The 20,266-nt window shown below is 55.8% G+C and overlaps 7 protein-coding genes across 7 annotated transcripts; 3 read left to right on the top strand and 4 right to left on the bottom strand.

Annotated features, from left to right (window-relative positions):
• Positions 1–215: 215 nt before the first annotated feature.
• On the top strand, positions 216–2,339 carry GGS23DRAFT_552484 (uncharacterized protein). The gene has a single exon (XM_051515408.1). It carries the CDS (start codon positions 847–849, stop codon positions 1,765–1,767), a length of 921 nt encoding a protein of 306 aa, XP_051375580.1. The 5' UTR covers positions 216–846; the 3' UTR covers positions 1,768–2,339.
• Positions 2,340–2,969: 630 nt separating this feature from the next.
• GGS23DRAFT_603081 (uncharacterized protein) lies at positions 2,970–4,292 on the bottom strand (the record flags this gene model as incomplete). The annotated part of the gene is made up of 1 exon (XM_051519427.1): positions 2,970–4,292. The coding sequence occupies one exon, from the start codon at positions 4,290–4,292 to the stop codon at positions 2,970–2,972; it is 1,323 nt and encodes a 440-aa protein (XP_051375579.1).
• Positions 4,293–4,803: 511 nt separating this feature from the next.
• Positions 4,804–6,279, bottom strand: GGS23DRAFT_552479 (Sec62/63 complex, subunit Sec66). The gene is made up of 3 exons (XM_051515407.1): positions 5,996–6,279; positions 5,631–5,932; positions 4,804–5,566 (listed from the first exon to the last, which is right to left on the bottom strand). Exons 1-3 carry the CDS (start codon positions 6,099–6,101, stop codon positions 5,270–5,272), a joined length of 705 nt encoding a protein of 234 aa, XP_051375578.1. The 5' UTR covers positions 6,102–6,279; the 3' UTR covers positions 4,804–5,269.
• Positions 6,280–6,603: 324 nt separating this feature from the next.
• On the top strand, positions 6,604–7,992 carry GGS23DRAFT_292860 (18S rRNA biogenesis protein). The gene has a single exon (XM_051512659.1). The coding sequence runs from the start codon at positions 6,749–6,751 to the stop codon at positions 7,964–7,966; it is 1,218 nt and encodes a 405-aa protein (XP_051375577.1). The 5' UTR covers positions 6,604–6,748; the 3' UTR covers positions 7,967–7,992.
• A 26-nt stretch (positions 7,993–8,018) lies between these two features.
• Positions 8,019–9,133, bottom strand: GGS23DRAFT_593598 (DUF1746-domain-containing protein; the record flags this gene model as incomplete). Its single annotated transcript, XM_051518049.1, has 2 exons — positions 8,019–8,784; positions 8,868–9,133. 2 exons carry the CDS (start codon positions 9,131–9,133, stop codon positions 8,019–8,021), a joined length of 1,032 nt encoding a protein of 343 aa, XP_051375576.1.
• A 1,543-nt stretch (positions 9,134–10,676) lies between these two features.
• On the top strand, positions 10,677–14,618 carry GGS23DRAFT_292770 (putative carbamoyl-phosphate synthase arginine-specific large chain). The gene is made up of 3 exons (XM_051512658.1): positions 10,677–11,126; positions 11,230–14,288; positions 14,379–14,618. The coding sequence occupies exons 1-3, from the start codon at positions 10,787–10,789 to the stop codon at positions 14,484–14,486; spliced, it is 3,507 nt and encodes a 1,168-aa protein (XP_051375575.1). The 5' UTR covers positions 10,677–10,786; the 3' UTR covers positions 14,487–14,618.
• A 635-nt stretch (positions 14,619–15,253) lies between these two features.
• Positions 15,254–18,348, bottom strand: GGS23DRAFT_552471 (NPL4 family-domain-containing protein). The gene is made up of 4 exons (XM_051515406.1): positions 17,959–18,348; positions 17,767–17,891; positions 16,223–17,699; positions 15,254–16,112 (listed from the first exon to the last, which is right to left on the bottom strand). Exons 1-4 carry the CDS (start codon positions 18,040–18,042, stop codon positions 15,780–15,782), a joined length of 2,019 nt encoding a protein of 672 aa, XP_051375574.1. The 5' UTR covers positions 18,043–18,348; the 3' UTR covers positions 15,254–15,779.
• Positions 18,349–20,266: the final 1,918 nt, after the last annotated feature.

Here is a 20,266-nt window from a genome sequence, read left to right as displayed (position 1 = left end):
TACAAGCACCTTCTCATAGGTAAGTAATACCCACCCAGGCACATGGTGATATATCATACAATACGTGCCTACTTAGCGACAGGCTGGCCTGGCAACCGGGTGGGGAAGATAGGTATGCATTGTAGACGGATGTACCCTTAAGTACCTATTAGGTGCAAGGCCATCCTGCCCGTTTAGCGTGTCCCGCCTATGGGCTAGGTACCTAAGGCACCTAACTTAGGTACCGCCAGCACCAAAGGCGACTCTGCTCATTTGAACAACCCCCTCCTAAAAATACTGACCCGCTCCGAGCTTCCAGTTCGTTCGCCTTTCCGTCCTCTCGACCCTTCATCACGCGTTTCCCGGAAGATGACGTGGTCTTCCGGCCACTGCCAACCTGGCACCGCCAGCTCTATACAGGCTAGAGAGAGCGCGAGGAGGAACGTGAGACCCCTGCGATTGGAGCCGTCCGCCGAAGACCCAGTCGCGGAAGAGCGTTGCAACCAGATGGAAGCACGTTTCCATTAATACCGATTTATGCTGGTGTCCTGTTGCGCCAGTCTGTGCCAGGTCAACGCCGTCACATGATACATGGTTGATCCCGTCTTCCTCCTCTGGCGCTCTCTCTCCTCCAGCTCCAGACTGTACATGACCGTGCTTTGCCAAACCGCTTATTACCACCGAGTATAAATAATCCCGGGTTGCTGCTCACGTGTCTGGCCTCTCGCTCCGTCCCTGCCCTATCCCCTCCCTCTCCCATGCTTTCGCTCCCAAGAAGCGTCGCCCCTGTCCTCCAACCTAGTCACGTGCCCACTTGCACGGTCTGGCCTAGTCCTCCCTAGCTACCTACCCTTCTCCTCCGGCACCATGGCTGGGACGTTCACGCGGACGAGTACGCCGCCGCGGGTGTTTCCTGTCGATGTCTGCAACAGCCTCAGCCCCGATCCTGTTCCCATGCATACCACTGTGGCTATTCGACAGGACCCCCTCTCGGTGACCTTGGATGGCTCCGCCATCTTTGCTGTATCCGCCCTGCTCATCGTCGGCACCTACCTGATGCAGCCGCCCTCGGTAGCCTTGACCATTGGCTTGATCACTGGCCTGCTCTTCATCCAGAATGACTACCAGAACTACTTGAAACTCGGCCCCGGCGGTACCCCGGCAACCTTCTCGGGCTACGTCCGTATCAGCTGGCTCAAGCTCTGGGCCTGCCGGGATCCCTTCCACCCCCTCCCCGCCGACCCCGACGTCCAGCCCACCGCAGGCATCCTCCACAGGAAGCCCCTCCCGTGCCGCGGCGGCCTCCGCCCCGACGTCGTCGGGATCGCACCCCAGCGACAGGTCAACCAGCCCGGGTCTCGGGAGTGCTACCTCGCACTGCGGCGCACCCTCGAGCTTCACGGCGAGCGCAACACGAGCGAGGTCGGCGTCGGCACCTCCTGCTTCGAGAAGCACGGCCTCAGCCTCTTCGCCCGCTACCCCTTCAACAAGACTTGCCAGGGCGAGATCTGCCACGTGCACGACTCCGACTACTCTATGCACCTGAGCCTGCACCCGGACGACGTCAAGGAGGTCATCGAGAAGGGCTGGGGGCAGCGCCACCCCTTGACCAGCCAGTGCCTGCTCACAATGCCCGTCCCCAAGCAGTTCACCATGGTTTACGCTCCGCGCACCTTCGAGGAGCTGAGAGTCGTGTGCCAGATTATCGAGGCGGCCGGCTGGTGGGTGAGGGCGAAGGAGATGAAGCTGGACATGATAAACATCCCAAACATGCCAGACACGGTATAAGTCCTGCTTAGAGCCCTAGCACGTTGAAAACAGAAGAAAAAGATTGCAACTACACACTATATGCTAGGGGTAGTTTTGGGAGGAGGTGGGATCCTGGCCTCTAGTGTTATCGTAGTTCTGATGGTCGTCGTCAAGAACAGAACTAGACTTAGAAAATCCGCAATCGGCCTAGCTAGCCTTGCCAGCCATTCCCCCTAAGCCAAAAAAAACAAAACACCAAAGGACAACGGGACGGAAAACGGAACGGGAAAATGAAACGGAACAAAGACAAAAACAGGATAACTAGAATCTTGTCGCGTAGGAGAGCGAGCCAGCCTCAAGCGGCCCCGGGGGTGGAGCCGCACCTCCGGGGCAGGGATCGAACCGAACAGGGAACAATACACCACCTACTAAGTAGCCCAGGCGTACACGGAGCTGAGCTGCGGACACACTCATTCCTCCTCCTCTTCTTCTCCTAGTTAGTTAGCTTCTATTAGGTAGCACTGACCATCTAGACCACCTTACCAACTACGTTTAGCCAACCCATCCGGCTCCCAGGCAGCCCATAAACCGCCCTTGGTGACAAGAGCAAAATGTAGCTCCGAGACATGGCATAGTTGTATTAATTATCATTTCGTAGATTGACAATGTTGTCTGTAAAGCGACGCCGTGATAATACTCGGGGGAGGGGGCAATGCCTAGTCGGGGACTGTGCTAGTAGAATACACCCGCTCTCTCTCTTTCTAGCCTTTGTCCTCGCCAGCAGCAGCAGGCTGCCGAGCACCTCAGCAAGCCTCACCACCAACAAATTCGTCTCGGTTAGTGTAAATCCCATATCCCCTACGTCTCCCTCTCAGCCCCCCCTTCCAAATTGAGGTTCTTCAACCTGCTGCATGTGCCGCACAGGGGGACGACACCACGACATCTCCCTCAAGATGCCCCCGTCCCAGCAGCGGGAGAACGTGAACGTGATCGCATGTCTTCTCTCGACGAGAAGGGTAAGGGCAGAGCAGAGACGTTGCCGCCGTCGCGCGGCCCCTCCCTCTCCCTGATACTCGTACACCCCCCCTAAAAAGGAAAACTCTCCGCGCGCGCGATGGACGTAATACACGGGCTAGCTTTAGAAAAGGACGTAGAGCCCTCGCCTCCTCTCCCCTCATCTTTCCTCCTCGCTCTCGCGCAATCTGCCTCCGAACGCCTAGCCGCGGCGGCGCCGGGCTCGCTCAGCCCTCGCTGTCGCCGCGGGGCTTCGCGTCTCGGCCGTCGCCGCCGCTGTCTTCGTCGTCGTCGTCGTCCTCCTCCCCCAGCTGCGGCTTGCCGGCGCCGCCGGGGCCCGACTTGCGGAAGCGCTCGCGGCCGGTGGCCACGGCGGCGCGGACGGTGCGGCCGTCGAAGGCGCGGCCGTCCATGCGGGCGACGCAGGCCGCCGCCGCCGCCGGCTCGCGGAACCGCACGCTCGCCACGCCCTCGGGCTCGAGGTCGAACAGCACCACGTTCGTCACCGCCCCCAGCTTCGCGCACTCGTCCCGGATGTCCTCCTTGATCTCCAGCATCGCCGCCGGGTCCTCCTCCAGCTCCTGCAGCGTGAACATGTGCCGCAGGATCACCACCCGGTCCTGCCCCCGCTGTGCCCCCCCGGCCGCCGCCGCCGCCGCCGCCTCGCCTGCTGCGCCGTACGGGTCGTCGTCGTCCCAGTCCGCCAGCTTCGCGTCCAGCTTCTGCGTCCGCTTGATGATCTTCTGCTTGTCCTGCTCACGGGCGCGGTCCCGCGGCTTCGTGATGGGGTTGTGGCCGTTCCCGTTTTCGTTGCTGCCGCCGCCGCCGCCGCCTTCCTCGTCGTGGTGGTTGGCGCCCTCGCGCTCGTAGTTGGTCTTCTTGTAGCTCGCGTCGGCGGCCTGGACGCGCATGCGGCCGCTGGCGAGCCCCGAGGGCGAGAAGCGGAAGTCGGTGTCGTCGAGCAGCATGATGGCCATCTCGACGCTCTGCGGCTTGAAGAAGACTACCAGCGCGTCGCCCTTGAAGCTGCCCTTGTCGTCCGTGTACAGCTTGATGCGCGGCCGCCCGCTGTCGATCTCCTCCGCGATGACGCCGCACTTGCGCGAGAACACCTCGTGCACTTCGTCCACCGTCACGTCCAGCGGCAGCCCCGTGACGTAGATGGCCGTGTTCTGGCGCGGTGCCGCCGGCGCCTTCTGCCTCTTCTGCGGCCGCTGCGGCGGCGCCTGCTCTCGTCCGGAATTGCCGCCCGGGTATCCCGCCCCCGATCCGCCGCCCTGGCCCTTCTTGCGCTTCTTGTTCGGTAGGTGGCCGCCCACGTCATCCGGGTCGGTGCCGATGCCGTAGGCCGATTGCTGCTGCGCGAGCAGCTCCTCGTCGATGACGGGGATCCATCGCCGGAGCTGGGCGTCCCACTCGAATTCGCTCCCGTCGTCCTGTACAGCTATGTGCTTGTTGTCGAGCTTGGAGAAGGAGATGCGATCATCGAGGTCGAATTCTCGGGGATTGGTCGGGAAGGAAAGGCCAGGTGGCGGCTGTGAATCCGCCATAGTACCCGGGTATTCGCTGGAAAAATTTTGGGCAATTTGCGTACGGATGCCCTTGCGTCCCGGGACCAATATCGCCAAGTAAGCAGCGTAAAGTAAGCAGCGGCTGGTAGAGGTTATGGCGTGCGTGTTCGGCGACGGGTGGTAGGTGGCAGGCTGTGACGGCTGACTTGACGGGCGGCCGGAGCTGCAATTCGAAGCGGAAGAAGGCGTCCAGCTCCCACGTGAAGTACCTCCTCCGTCTCAGCTTGTCGCGACGCAGGTACCTACTTGTTTATGGCACATGGAAATACCTTAGGTACCTGGTGCATCAACAGCAACGTCACAGCAGCGGAATCTTGGCAAGAGTTATGCCGACTACATCGGGCCATGGAATAATACATCGAATATTCCCACGTGGCCCGATGGGGACTAGACGGGTTTCCCGGCGCTCGAGGTCGAGCTAACCGCATCCAGCCCGGGCATAACATTAGGTCATCGTACCTAACGTACATGCATAGCCAATATACACGTAGGTAACATACTGCAGGTAGCACGGCTGGAACACGCAAGCCTGTATGGCAATACTGCAAACCAACAGGACAGGACTCGACATCACCTCGATAAGGGGAGTTTCCGAGGTCGGTCGCAGGGACACGGGAGTCATGGGCGTACGTGTATACACGTACATACGGCGCACTTCGGCCGAATCAATAATCAGGCCGAGCCACCGCCATCCGGGTCTGTCTGATTCTTGGAACCCTGACGCAAATCACTACAATACAACACCACCTATAACCTGTGCAAGCCACCGCGCGGCCTGCGTAGTCTACGTAAATACGGGTGTGCTCTTGCACCTCGACCCTTTTTGACCCATACACCTGAACGCCGGATGTGGAATGCCGTCGACTTTATAGCAGTAGTACAAGATGGTAAAACCGGCCGCAAATAACCCGCCTCCCACCGCCCTAGCGCGTGACCAGGGAGGGACAGCGGGCCGCTCATTTCTTCGCCCCCTTCTTCTTGGAGCCCCTCGGTGTGGATGCAGGCGTGCCCGAGTCGACCAGCACTCCGTCGTCGTCGCTAGTGTTCTTCGTAGAGTCCTTGGTGGACGATTCCTCGTCGAGTTCCCGCATGAAGTCCTTCTGGATGGCCGCGCGCCGCTTCTCCCACCACTCCTTATCCGTGGCAGCTCGCTGCTCGATCTCGTCGAGCCGGCCGCGCAGCATCGTGTTGGCGGCAATCTCGTTGGCGGATTGGAAGATGATCTGTCCCCAGCCGGGAGCGAGTGCATTCGCCTAGGTACACAGCTCTCTTAGTACGTGGGGCCGCCTTTGTTTACTCGGGGGCGGCCATGCTCACCTCTGAGACCACGTCTCGAAGCTCCTCCTCGATCTCCTTCTCGGCTCTTAGGAATCGCTGGTTCAGATCGTCGCCCACGCTGCCCCTCTGCAGCAGTGTGTTCAGTGCTTGCTTCGACGTGCGGATCTGGATGATGCGGTGGATGTCCTCGACGGCCCTCCGCAGCAGGGCCGCCCGGATGACGCTATCGGGGACTTTGGGTGCCTTCTCTTGGCCAGCTTCGGGTTCCATGTGAAGTAGTGTCAGATAAATATTTCGTTGGAGATGCGTCGGAAACCATGGCTCGAGGTTGGCGTTTTGCGCTGCAGAGCTGTCAGTGGTTGTCCCAGGGTCTCCCAGGAGATGGCGGGACAGGGGGACCGTACAAGCCTTTCGCTTTCTGTAGATGGTGGAAAAGGTGTAGAGCGAGCCACCGAGAACGGTGATGTACGCAAATGGGAGCGCGAGGCTCAGCCAGTCTACGTCGAACATCTTGGGAAACAGAGGCTCGCAGACAGAGTAGAGAAATCGGCGACGGGGAGGCGAGGGGAGAATATGGCGATAAAAGAGTATGTACCGAGTAGGGTAGGCAGATGGGAATTGTGATGTGCCGCCCTTTTTTAGAACTCGAGGATCTTGACACAGTGACACTTTTTCGCCCTCGGTCGGGTCAGTTCAGGGTAGAGGTAGGTCAGGAGGTAGGTACCTAACGCACCTAATGTACATAGATTAGGTACACTAGGTGAGATACCCGCAGGTACTTAATGTACCTAAGTACCTAGGTGCCTTAGGTACCTGTAGCTTGGGGCTTCGCTCCCGGCGCGCCACCGGCACTAGGCCATCCGCGGCTGTGTAGGTATATGCAACTCACTCCATTATACTAATTATACACGGTACCTAAGCACAGAAAACCTGCAGACCACTAAGCGGACCGCATGCTAAGTCAAGTTACGTAACCTAGGCGCGTTCCCGACTCCTCTCACCGCCTTTGCCTGGTTGGGGAAGTAGCTATTTTTATTTTTTCTGCCATGGCCAGCAGAATCGATTCCGCCTTCGACCATCGTGAGAGGTAGGTATTAAGACCGAGTCTACGGACGGGTTGTTCATTACATGCCTCCAAACCGCCCACCAGACTCACCATGTCGGCCCCGAAGCCTGAGTTCCTGAAATTCACAGGCCATAAATCATTTACGCAGCGTCTAGTGCTCGCGACCCTGACTGGTCGTCCTCTACACATATCCAAGATCCGTTCCAATTCCCCCACCAACCCTGGGCTCGCCCCTCATGAAGTCTCGTTTCTTCGCCTCCTCGAATCCGTCACCAACGGCAGCTCCATGCAAATATCCTACACCGGCACGGCCATCACATACCACCCTGGCCTGATAACAGGAGCCGTGCCGGGATTTGGCGCCTCCGACGATGTCCTCGAGCACCAACTCCCCGCGACCTGCTCCCGGGGCGTCACCTACTTCCTCCTGCCGCTCTGCCTCCTGGCGCCTTTCGCGAAATCCCACATGAATGTCCGCTTTTCGGGGCCGGGCGTCATCACGTCCGCCACTGAGACCGGCGACCTGTCGGTCGACTCCTTCCGCACCGCTATCCTGCCGCTGTACAACCTCTTCGGCATCCCCGCCGCGCGCATAGAGCTGAGGGTGCTTCAGCGATCGTGCGTCGGCCCGCACGGCGCCGGCGGCGCCGGCATCGTCGAGCTCAGATTTGCGAGCCAGGTGCGGCTACCCAAGACCTTGCACCTGAACCGACACCCGGGCAGGATAAAGAGGATACGGGGCGTCGCGTACGCGACGGGCGTGTCGGCGTCGAACAATGCGCGCATGATACACTCGGCGCGCGAGGTCCTCAACCCGTTCGTGTCGGATATCCACGTCGCGGCGCAATACGACCAGGCGCCCTTGGTCCCCGATGCCGCGGACAAGCCTGGGAGCAAAAAACGGATGGGCATTGGCTTCGGGCTCAGCCTGGTCGCAGAGTCAAGCGCGGTGGGCGTGCTCTTCTCGGCAGACGTCGTAACGCCCCCAAAGGGAGGCGTCGTGCCCGAAGATATCGGGAAGCGATGTGCATACCAGCTTTTGGAAGCCATAAGCCTGGGAGGTTGCGTCAGCACAGCAGCGACGGGGACAGTCCTAACCTTGATGGCGATGGGTTCCGAGGATGTTGGGCGTTTACGGCTCGGGAGAGATGTCATGGGCACGGAGGAAGTGATAGGACTGGCGCGGGATCTTAGAAAGTTCGGGGCTAGCAGCTGGGGACTGCGCGACGTCGAAGACGACGATACAGGCGACATCATCGTCTCGGTAAAAGGGACTGGGGTCGGGAACGTAGGTAGAAAGATTGCATAGTAATGATATCCATTCAAACCGTACAGCAGCCTGTCTCCTAGCTATCCTGCGGCTACCTAGGTTGTGCGGCAGCTAATCTCGCTCTCCTCTGCGCCGCCAAGGCCGCGAGCGTCGCGTTGTAACCAACATTTTGTATAGCATAAGCAGCTGTGCTTTCCGGCGTGTTCGTCCGAGTATTCCAAGCCGTCCGAAGCGTTTGCCGGATGTGAAAGCTGGCCAGCAGAGCGTTCCCCGATCTCAACGTATCAGCTAGGCCCTCGAGATCGCGTGCGGGGCCCGCTGGTTGTCCCAGTAGCCCTGCTCTCTCCGTATCGGGTAGGTCGCCATTATCATGTGTGCGGCCCAGCGGCTGCATTTCGATATCCCCCGTCCCGTCCGTTACGGGCGCATCGCGTAAAACCCCACGCTCTTCTGCGTCGTAATCCTGGGTGGTCGCCGCTGCCACCGTGGTATCTTCAGCACCATCGATCTGCCTCACCGGATTTACTACCTTGCGTATCCTATCCCTCTCCATGTTCACGGCCAACATGAGGCTCTGTAACCCGAATACCACGAGGTCTAACAGAACAAGCGTCAACTTGGACGAAGGCGCCTTCTGCCCGATAAAGTCGAAGAGTATACCGCCGTGGAGGTAGCCCCGGGAGGCCTCGCCGGCGTGGGGTAATGAGGTCAGTAGGTGCAGCAGTACACAGATAAGGTTCGGGCCGACGATCGCGGAAACGTGGTAGTTGGGGATGATCAGGATGGTATCGTCGGCCTTGGGGCTTATAAACAGCGATTGGGCGATCCAGCGGATCACCAACCGGAAGAAGGAACAACTGTACCGGTTAGCGATATAATAACCGACGCGTGTTCCCAACGGCGGACCAACTGCGGACGAGGGACGCAGGTTCTGGCATACTCCATGTAATATAACGCACATAGCTCGGCATAGACCAGAGAATCCAAGCTTATACTGAGGTGTACGACGAATTGCAGCTTCTTGGTAAGGCCCTCCTTCGCCGCCGGCGAGAGAGAAGGGTTCTGAGCGGCGGTAGTGCTGCCATCGTGGTCTTGGTCAGGCGCAGGGCCAGGGGACGGTGCAGGGCCGTCGGCGTCCTCCTCTCGACGGTCGTGAGATGCGCGATGAGGGTCGGCCGGCGAGGTCGGGGTGGGAACATTGTTCATAGCTCCACCTCAGTCGACGGGGGGGAAGCCACCGGATGCGTGGGCGTCTTTACATGCTGTGAGACGGTCATACAGGTTTCAGAGATGTCGTCCACCGTGCGGTCGCCTTGTAGCAGGTAGGATGGGCCGACAAGGTAAGAAAGGTCGCGTACAGCTTGCGGCGTTGGATTTCTCATGCGACGAGGGGAGAAGGGATTGCGGAGCTGATGATGTTAAGCCAGGCGAGGGCGCTGCACTACCGTATGCATGCCTGATTGATACGGCGGAAGATACGGTGTGCCGCGTTGCTTTGCTGACCAATTAATGCCATCCATAATTGTACATGAACCGAAGCGTACTACGTAGGTAGGTACCTACCTAACCTGCCCTTGACGATGCCTGCCCACAGGCTGGTAGGTAGCTGGGATGTACCCTAGAGGAGGTAGGCAGGTACCTGTTATAGTACCTGCCCTTGTACTACACATGGGTACTGCTGGCAACTCGCGGTAGGAAGTCAAAATAAAACCAGAGCTCCCCCCCAGCTTCCGTTGACAACTTTAAGAAGCATTGACCTTAAACCTGAGCAATATACCGGGAATGTTCTATGCAAGCTTAACGCATACCCTAAGCCTTGACCTACCTACCTTAGGTACTTACCTCCTATATAGCAGTGCAGTTACAATACATAGGCACATAATCAATGTACTAGAACCTGAGAAACGACCTTCCAGTTAGATTAGGTACCTAGGCATCTAACGTTGTAATTGAAAATTCTATCTAGGTGGGTAGATCCGTGTGTTAAGTTAGGTAGTTTAAGTAGCGAGGTAAGTTAGTTGTTCCTTCATTGGCGGCCGATCCATGCCATCATCCCATCTCACCTTGGATGCTAAACCAATGATTGCCGGCATTGCAGCCTAGTTGGTCATGGTAGTATGGCTACCTATAGGCCTAGCCTTGGAGGTTGTGTGCTTGGGTGACGAGAATATGTATACCTTCATTTGTTTATGACGCGAAAGAGGTACCTAGTAGGGGCGGTTAATAGCGGGGTAGCTGGGACAAATCCAAGTCTGCTGGTGGTTTAGACGGAAGATAACTTATGCATACCTTTCTTCGTCTATCACTACTATAAGTGCCTAGCATACCTACCTAGACGTATATATAGCTTGCGCATGGCGCCTGGACACTGTATAGTACATACCTAGGTGCCGGCCTGAGGCGTGTATTGCCGTGTTCTGAAACGACCCGAAAGAAGACGATTCCCTGGCGCCTCTGTATTTCTCTTTTCAGGTCCTCACCTACCTACCTACATCGTCCAGCTCCATCAGATCGGGTCTGCCAAGACGTGCCCCACCTGCTCCCCTCCTCCGGATATCGCAGGCCAGCTTGTTAGCGGAACCCTGGCTGATTTTTTTATTCCTTATCGGTCTTATCAGCCCTACAGCTGTGAGTCGCATGTGCTTAAATTTGTCCCCCTAGATACCGGTCCGGACCTGGCTAAAACCTGTCCATCGTCAACTCTGCACACGTCTATACCATCCGTTACTCGCCAGCGTCCGAGACACCTCGCGGAGGAACCCAATTGACTGCAGTTGGGAGCTGGGCGCCCCAAATCTCGGTCTTGAAAGGCCTCTGTCCCTCCCTTATCTCCCCAGTACGCCCGCTCCCGAGCTTGTCATGGCCTTCTCCGCCCGGCTTGTCGGTCGAGCGCCTGTTCTCCTGCGACAATTTCGACGATTGCCCATCACGCGAAGGCAGCTCACTACCGCGAGCCTGCGATCTCCCTCTCAGCTCCTCGCCTCTTCTAGCAAGTTCGGATTTGCCTACGAGAGACGCTTCTCCACCACCAGCGCTCGCTCCGCTGCCGGTGTAGCTGCCGCTCAAGAGGCGCCGAACCCGAAAGCGTACCTGGAGAGCGGCGTCATCCGGCCCATAGATGTGGTGAATGTCAAGAAGGTGTTGGTTATCGGCAGTGGTGGCCTGGCAATTGGACAGGCTGGAGAGTTTGACTACTCAGGTTAGTACCTCGAAGCCGCCCTCACAAGCCTAGATAGAGAGAGGCCAGGGGTGACTCATAATCGGTCAGAACCCAAGTGAGACTAATTCTCAGAATACCTTAGGTTCGCAAGCGCTCAAAGCCCTCAAGGAGGCTGGCGTAGCTTCTGTGCTCATAAATCCGAACATTGCCACCATCCAGACCAACCATGTCCTCGCCGACGAAGTGTACTACCTCCCCGTCACCCCGGAGTATGTGACCTACGTTATCGAGAGGGAACGCCCTGACGGCATTTTCCTGTCCTTCGGCGGGCAGACGGCGCTGAACCTAGGCGTGCAGATGCAGCGCATGGGCATATTAGAGAGATATGGCGTCAAGGTCCTCGGCACCAGCGTACACACCCTGGAGCTGAGCGAGGATAGAGATCTGTTTGCCAAGGCGCTCAACGAGATCGATATTCCTATCGCCAAATCGATTGCCGTCGGCACCGTCGATGATGCTCTGGATGCGGCCTCGAAAGTCGGATATCCTATCATCGTTCGCGCCGCCTACGCGTTAGGCGGTCTCGGTTCCGGCTTCGCCAACAACGAGGAGGAGCTGCGCAACATGGCCGCTCGGTCTCTGACTCTCTCGCCGCAAATCTTGGTCGAGAAATCGTTGAAAGGCTGGAAAGAAGTCGAGTATGAAGTAGTTCGTGACGCTAATAACAACTGCATCACCGTCTGTAACATGGAGAATTTTGATCCTTTGGGAACGCATACGGGCGACTCCATCGTCGTCGCGCCTAGCCAAACTCTTAGCGATGAAGAATACCACATGCTCCGGTCTGCCGCCATCAAAATTGTTCGGCACCTAGGGGTCGTCGGCGAGTGCAACGTCCAGTACGCTCTTCAGCCGGACGGCCTCGACTACAGGGTAATCGAGGTCAATGCTCGTCTTTCCCGTTCGTCAGCTCTAGCCTCGAAAGCCACCGGATACCCCTTAGCCTACACTGCAGCGAAGATAGGACTTGGACACAGCCTGCCTGAGCTGCCAAACGCCGTCACAAAAACAACGACAGCCAACTTCGAACCGTCGCTCGACTATATCGTGACGAAGATACCTCGCTGGGATCTGTCCAAATTTCAGCACGTCAAGCGCGACATCGGCAGTGCTATGAAATCCGTTGGAGAGGTGATGGCTATCGGTCGCACCTTCGAAGAATCATTTCAGAAAGCCATTCGCCAAGTTGACCCCAAGTTCCTCGGCTTCCAAGGTGATAAATTCGACGATCTCGATTATGAACTCTCGCATCCAACCGACCGTCGATGGCTCGCGGTCGGCCAGGCCATGCTTCACGAAGGCTACTCGGTTGAGAAGATTCACGAGCTGAGTAGAATCGACAAGTGGTTCTTGTACAAGCTTCAGAACATTGTGGACTGCATCAAGGAAATGGAGGCCGTTGGCAGTTTAGGTGGTCTGAAGCGGGATCTCGTTCTCAAGGCCAAGAAGATGGGGTTCTCCGACAAGCAGATCGCAAATGCCGTGAAAAGTAACGAGGACGCCGTTCGCGCTCACCGCTCGAGCATGGGCATTCGGCCTTGGGTGAAGAAGATCGACACCTTGGCTGCCGAGTTCCCGGCTGATACGAACTACCTGTATACCACGTACAACGCCAGTTCCCACGACGTTACGTTCGAGGATAAGGGCACCATCATTCTCGGCAGCGGCGTGTATAGAATTGGCAGTTCGGTCGAATTCGACTGGTGTGCTGTGAGCGCCACCCTTGCTTTAAGGAACATAGGCGAGAAGACCGTCATGATAAACTACAACCCCGAGACCTACTCGACCGATTTCGATACGGCGGATAAGCTCTACTTCGAAGAACTTAGCTACGAGAGAGTTATGGATATCTATGAACTCGAAAACGCATCTGGTGTCGTTGTCTCCGTTGGCGGTCAACTCCCGCAAAATATTGCCCTGCGTCTCCAAGAGACGGGCAAGGCGAATGTTTTGGGGACAGACCCCAAGAATATCGACAAGGCCGAAGATCGGCAGAAGTTTTCGGAGATCTTGGACAGCATTGGAGTCGACCAGCCTGCTTGGAAGGAATTAACCTCTGTAGCCGAAGCGGAGAAATTTGCCCAACAGGTCGGCTACCCCGTTCTAGTTCGTCCGAGTTACGTTCTCTCGGGTGCCGCTATGACTGTCATACGAAGCCAAGAAGATCTTAAAGACAAGCTGGAGGCCGCCAGCGACGTCTCTCCGGACCATCCCGTGGTAATCACCAAGTTCATCGAAGGCGCGCAGGAGGTTGATATCGACGGCGTCGCCCACCAAGGAAACTTGATCCTCCACGCTGTGAGCGAACACGTCGAGCAGGCCGGCGTCCACTCTGGCGACGCTACGTTAGTCCTCCCTCCCGTGAGCTTGGACGACCGGACCATGGCGCGACTGAAGGAAATCGCCCAGAAGGTGGCGAAGGCGTGGAATATCACGGGCCCGTTCAATATGCAGGTCATCAAGGCCGAGGACCCCGAAGGCGGAGAGCCGGCTCTCAAAGTCATCGAATGCAATCTCCGAGCGTCTCGGTCTTTCCCCTTCGTCAGCAAAGTCCTCGGCACCAACTTCATCGACGTCGCGACCAAGGCCCTCGTCGGCAAGGATGTGCCCAAGCCCACCGATCCCATGGCGGTGAAGCGGGACTACCTCGCGACCAAGGTGCCCCAATTCTCGTGGACCCGTCTCGCGGGCGCGGACCCGTTCCTGGGCGTGGAGATGGCCAGCACGGGAGAGATGGCGTGTTTCGGCAAGGACCTGGTCGAGGCCTACTGGACGTCGCTGCAGTCGGCCATGAACTTTCGCGTGCCGGAGCCGGGCGAGGGCATCCTGTTCGGCGGGGAGACGAGCAAGCCGTGGCTCACACAGGTGGCCGACTACCTCGCGCCGCTGGGCTACCGGTTCTACGCCGCGGAGGAGGACGTGAAGCGGTTCCTCGAGGCGACCACGCGGGACAAGACGGCGGTCGAGGTGATCGCGTTCCCCCGCGAGGACAAGCGCGCGCTGCGCGAGGTCTTCCAGAAGCACGACATCCGCGGCGTCTTCAACCTGGCCCTGGCCCGGGCCAAGACCGTCACCGACGTCGACTACGTGATGCGCCGCAACGCCGTCGACTTTGGCGTCCCGCTCTTCATGGAGCCCCAGGTAAGCAAGAGCCCTGCCCGCCGTCGTACCTAATATGCCTTATACAATGTGCTAACCTTGCCTTCTCCCCCCCCCTTCCTCTCTCTCTAGACAGCAATACTGTTCGCCCAGTGCATGAGCGAGAAGCTGCCGCGAAAAGAAGGCGTCCCGCCCGAGGTCCGCCGGTGGTCCGAGTTCCTCGGTGGCAAGCCGTTGTAGACTAGATACCCCCGAGATACGAAACCAAAAAGAGAAGCAAAAAAAAAAACCAATTAAAAAGTAGGGAGGAGGGAGTGGAATATGGAATAGGGGTTCGTTCAGGTCAGGGGAGGTGGCGGAGTTTTAGGGATTCGGGAAAAGTTTTCGCGTGCTGGCACTATATAGCTCCTTTTCTTCTTTTCCGACTTCCCCCTTTCGTATTTGTTTACTCAGGGCCATCTGCCCAATCCATCCGTCCCGTCCGCCCGCCTCGCCATCACCAACCTAACCAAGCACAACCCCCCCGCAACCCTTTTTCTCCTCCGCGCAAGCGTTCCGCCAGAGTAGAGGAAGTCGAAATGAAAATACCAGATATAAAAATACATCAAACAATGTGCCCTCTCTTTCGTTTAGGTGAAGTGCCAAGCAGTAGGAAGGGAGACCGCGCTCTCGTCCCATCGCGCAGGATGAAGCTCGCGGCGTCGGCTTCGGCCGGCCACCAAGGGACGCAAAAAACGGATTGGCAGACAGGCGAGCAGGGAGGGCGGGGGTAAGAAAGTTCATTCCCGCGGCGACTAGAGTCTGTCCCCTGCACTCGTTTCCCCCCTCGGGGTCCCGCGCGGCAAGGCGACGTGGGCGACACGAGTCGGCCGGCTAGCATACATAGGTCACCCCCCCCCCCGATGCGCTATCGGTACGTTGGTCGCGCGTCGAGGGTAGGCCGCGTCGCTCTGGGAGGTAGGAGGGACAGCCCAAAGGTTAAGGGGCGAGAAACGGGAGCGAAAGATGCGAGTTAACTAGTTCGAACTATTTGCCCGCTCTGCCGTGCACTGAAGCTAGGCAGCACATCGTTCCCACGTAGCCCGCCAGACTACCTAAGCTACTCGTCGTGCTACGCGTTGACAAACCTATAAATTCGTCGGCGACTATCACGCGCGTACTAAGTGCGACAGGGGCCCCAGAAATCATGTCAGATGCTTTTTGACTTCATATCCTCCCTTCATCAACACTGCCTCTTCAGCTGGTGATATGACGCGAGACCCCGTACGCGGGGGCGTTTGTGGTATAGAAACTTCGCCCGCATTTCCCTCTCCTCCCCCGCTTTGTCCTAGAGATCTCTCTTCTCTAAGATGGAACTGGACTCCATGAGGTCAAAAACCTATCTAGCTATGCCTCTCAGCCCCTATTAAAACGCATCACCGTCCTCCAGAGCCCCGCTCTGTCAGGCTAGTAGCCCATCACCGAACGATAACGAACGCCTTCGCCGGCGTCCGAACCACCTCCCCCGCACCCCCAATGCCGGCCACGAAACCATTACACCTCCTCGAACTTGGCGCGATCGAAGACTGGTCGGTTCGGGTTTCGTTCGGTCAGCCTAACGGCAGCAAGACGCTTAGTAAGCGGTTCAGTGGATCTTGTGCGGGCGAGGCCGGCAGCAGCGGCGGCGGAAGGGAATGATGCGGGAGACGCTTCCCCGCCCGCCCGCTCCTCGTCATCACTTGTAGGACGAGGACGCTTCTTGGGGAGTTTCTCACCAGTCTCTTGTAGAATGGCCTCCAGAGTTTTCCAACCGGGTGTGGAAAACAGCTGGTACGTGTCGGCAAGGTCATGTGTTGTTGCCGCCCGGCAGAGAAGAGCCTCTTCCTCCTAGTTTATTTGTTACTTTATCGGATCGTAGGCAGACTGTCTCTTTCGAAGAAACAAGGGAGAAAGAGGGCGGGCGGGATAACGGCAGGGTCCGACTTGTCAGAACTCACTTTTGATAGAATATCCATCCCATGGATAAAGATGAGGAAGTGGAAGTCGGAGAGCGAGCCAAGCTTATTACCACTTCTGGTATCCACGGCTTTGGCTGCCTGTTTGAGCTGCTGAACTTCCCCCATCGCTTCGCGATTCTCGATGGGGAAGTTGGACGTGTTAAAGAAGGGGGTGGGCTGTGCGGGGAAACCGTGGGTTAAAGTGACGAATAGATATTCTACAGGGAAGGCCGGTTTGGCGTTCTCCTGTACGTTTGCGCCGTATTCGTTTATTTTTCGGTAGAAGACTTCAGGTATGTACCGCGTCCGGCTCGCCGTGCCGTCGTCCTCCTCTTCTTCGCGCACGAGCATGACGTTGGGGTCGGCCGATGGCTCGATCAGGTCTGCTCGCACCATTTCCACGGCGTCGTTGGAAACTTGGTAAGATGAGATGGCTATCTGGCCCGTCTCATCGCCTGTTATAACGCATGTGACAAAGTTAGAGCCAAACCGACCGGTATCGCTCCACTTTGTCGGCTTGGGGTGTTGGGCCTGTAACCGTGCCGCGAAGGCGATCTCTAAGGAGGATAGGTAATACGAATCCGCGTGACGCTTGCAGATGACCTTCCCGTCTCCAGTACCGGCATCGAGCAGGTCGGTGAAGATGACGCCGACCTGCTCGAGCCCGCAGAGCCTTGCGACGCCATTCACGTCCGCCTCGTTCTCAAAGGGATTTAGCGACACCCCGTCGACCTCGTCTACTTGCGGAGGCTCGTATATGGCTTCGACAATGGCCTTAACTCCGAGAGGCACCTCGGAGTACTCCGTGTAGCGGCCATACAGGTAGCCTATACGTTGCGAACCGGTCCGCCGCCAAGCGTCGATAAAGGTATTGACCAGCTCAAAGGAGGCAAACTCGACGTGATCAACCATGCGGAACGTCTGGGGCTGGAGGGTGATGGCGCTCGGTTGACACTTGGAGCAGATGCCTTCCGGCCATTGCGGGTGTCCCGAAGGGCAGTCTCTCTGCACTCGGAAGTAAGGCTCTTTGAGCGGGGGGATGTAGGAACTACCCAACTCGGGCTTGTTGGTTGCCGAGTTGATCTTCCTGAGGTAGGAGTGGAAGGATAGGTACTTGATCTTCTTTTCGGCCAGGTATTGCGGGTTGAAAGGGTCGAGAGGCATGCAATAGTCGCACATGCCCTTGGGTCCGTGCTTACACATGCGATCTTGTCCCCGAGGGATCTTACCGTCCTGCTTGTCTAATCGATCGTCAAGCGCCGACTGCTTGACCACTTCCCACGGATTTCTGATGACCTGAGAAGGGGATGTCAGCGGCAGAGGGTCGACGGGTAGATCCTCGGTGGGCAGGATGGGTTTCCCATTCAGTCGGTTCGTCGAGGCCGATATGTTAGTGGTCGTCGGGGGGGCGCCATTCGCGTGGCCATTCGCCCCGCTGCTCTGATGTTGGTAAGTAATGAAGATCAAGTCTCCGTGGCTGCGTTGCGTATGTCAGCAGAGCTGGAATGGCAAGTCGGGGGAGGGATGAGGAAGCGTCGGCGTACTTTAACCCGATCTGCGACAGCTTGAACTTGGCGATGTCTCTCAGTCTCTTCGAGTCTTTAGCTTGGGGGTCTGGGGACATGGTTATGCTGTTCGGATCTACGGTTGGTGGCAGATGGGTTACGAGCTTGTACAGCGGAGAGTTAGAGAGGGCTGGCATGTCGAGCTGGTGGGATGCGATGGGAAGCGCATACCTGGCGGCCTAGCTCGGCGAAAGTATCCGTCTTCTCCATGTTGACCCGGATCATCCCATCCGGGCCGCGTAATCGTAACAGCATGATGGCGTTCTCAGGCCGGAGCCGGGCCAGCTGGGAAAGGCGTTAGGATGGAGAGGAGCTCAACACAAGGTGATGGCGCCGGCTGCTCATAGGCGGCGGTCTAGAACTGAGTTGTCGGGCGATGCTGAGAAGGGTCTAGAACTAGGTCAACGAATAGAGGGAAGAGGCGGGGGAGCGGAGGGGGATGAGTATGGGGGAGGGAGAGGGGGAGAGAGGTCACGGTCTGAGACTGAAGGGTAAGTGAGGTTCGAGAATGAAGTGGAGGGGCGAGGGAGACGAGCGGGATGCAGGCGAAGCTTCCACTTACGAAGTTACCACGGTCAGGCACTGACGGCTGATGACGCGCGCCAACAGGTAACTACCTAATCATTACCTAGGTCACAGCAGGTTTCGTCAGATTACTCATATGTTACCTCATATGTAGCCCGTCGGCATGGGTACTAGGCAGATACCTGCCTGCGCGGTAGGTACGCGGTAGGTATGAGCTAGATGGAGTATAGAACGTGCTTTTTTTTCTCAAACCTCCTATCTAAGGCACCCTTACTAAGCGATACTCTTTTAGCTCTTAAGGGCTACTTATATAATGCTTATTACATAATAAGGAGGGCTCCTACTTAGCTAGTAGGGGGGGGTAAAGGTAACCGCCCCCGGTTACGTCTTTAAAGCCTTCCAAAAGATTATAGTAATAAATAGTAAAATAGGTTTTAGTAATAGCTTATCTCTTCGTCCTTCTTAACCTCCTCTAGTACGGTAACTAAAGGTCTTTTAGTAACCTTAAATAACCCTCCCGTAGCTTAAATAATTTTAACTAATTCGTATAATAATAATAAGGTCCTAATGGCTTATTATTTAATAATAGTAACTAATATATTAAACGTTTAACGGGTAACCCTACGATAAAAGGGCTAGTTTATTTCTCGCGTAACTTAAGTGATTTTCCGTCCTAATAAAGCATAACGAGGTCCCCTTTTCCGATAGATCTATTAGCTTCCTTAAGGGCTTCCTCTTTCTTCTTCCTAGTTTATTTTAATAGCTTCCAAACGTTCTCCTTATAGTATTATATCCTAGCCATATAGCTTACGATTAAATCGGCGTATATTTATTCGCTAGGGAGCTTAAAAGAGCCGCTAGCTAGAGTAGATCTTAGTTTAGCTAAATGGGATAGCGGGTACTTAGCTTCGAAGGTACTAATAGGCAGATTCCTATATAGTATCTCGAACGGTAAATATCCCAGAGATTTAACGTAACGCGCGTTAATTTTAGTTATTATTTCGGGTATAGAGCTAGCCTAGTCTAGTAGTTCTTATTCTTAGTAAGGTAGTAGGTTTATTATCTTCTTTAAGACCTATTATAGGATCTTATTAAATACTTTAATTAACCCGATTAATCGGTAGGAGCCTAAAGGGGCGTTAACGACTAGTATCTCCTTTAATACCAGATATTATAACATCCGTTATAAGGTAAAGGCGGATCTAGGGTCTAAGTAAAAGGCTAAGGGTCTTATTCCTAAGTTAATAAGTTATATATTAAAGCCTACGAGTACGTTATTTACTAAGGTACTAATAGTAGGCATTACTTAGCCGTATCTACTAAATTAATAAACGATTACTAGGATATACCGGTACCCTAAATATAATAATAAAAAGGAACCGATAAAGTTAGACGAAAGGATCTATAACGAGGCATAAACCGTTATAAGGAAAGGGGGACCTAATGGTTTAGTTAGTTTATAATACGCGTAAAGAAGGCATCCATTTATATACGCGGATACGTTACTAGCTATCTTTAGTTAGAAAACTAAACGGAAGAGGCGCTTTAGGGTAATCGACTTAAAGAAATACCCGGCTTCGTTATAAGCTTTAACGAAGGCGTCCATAACTTCGTCTGGTAGTAAATACTTATTCCATATCCTACGATAATAATGCTATAACTACGTTCCCCCGATCCTATATTCCTTAGCTTTATTAAGTAAGGATCGTACCTTAAGCCGATTATAAATATCTAATCTAGTTCTTCCGGTAATAAGGAATTCGACTACTTCTCTATATCATTTAGAATTTAATTATTTATTATATTCGGAAGAAGATCCTCCTACGAAGAGCTCCGAGGCTCTAATAATAAGGTCGGCGAAGAGATATAGAAACGCTACATTTAAATAAGCGAACTCTTGAAATATAACGTCCCCCTAGTTAAGTATTTAGGCTTTAAAAGGCGGGAGTAAGTA

The sequence above is a fragment of the Durotheca rogersii genome (assembly GCF_024521655.1).
Source record: "Durotheca rogersii strain YMJ 92031201 chromosome Unknown GGS23scaffold_3, whole genome shotgun sequence".
Lineage (NCBI taxonomy): Eukaryota > Fungi > Ascomycota > Sordariomycetes > Xylariales > Xylariaceae > Durotheca > Durotheca rogersii.
The sequence above is the reverse complement of the archived record's forward strand: the minus strand, read 5'-3'. Positions and strand labels throughout refer to the sequence as shown.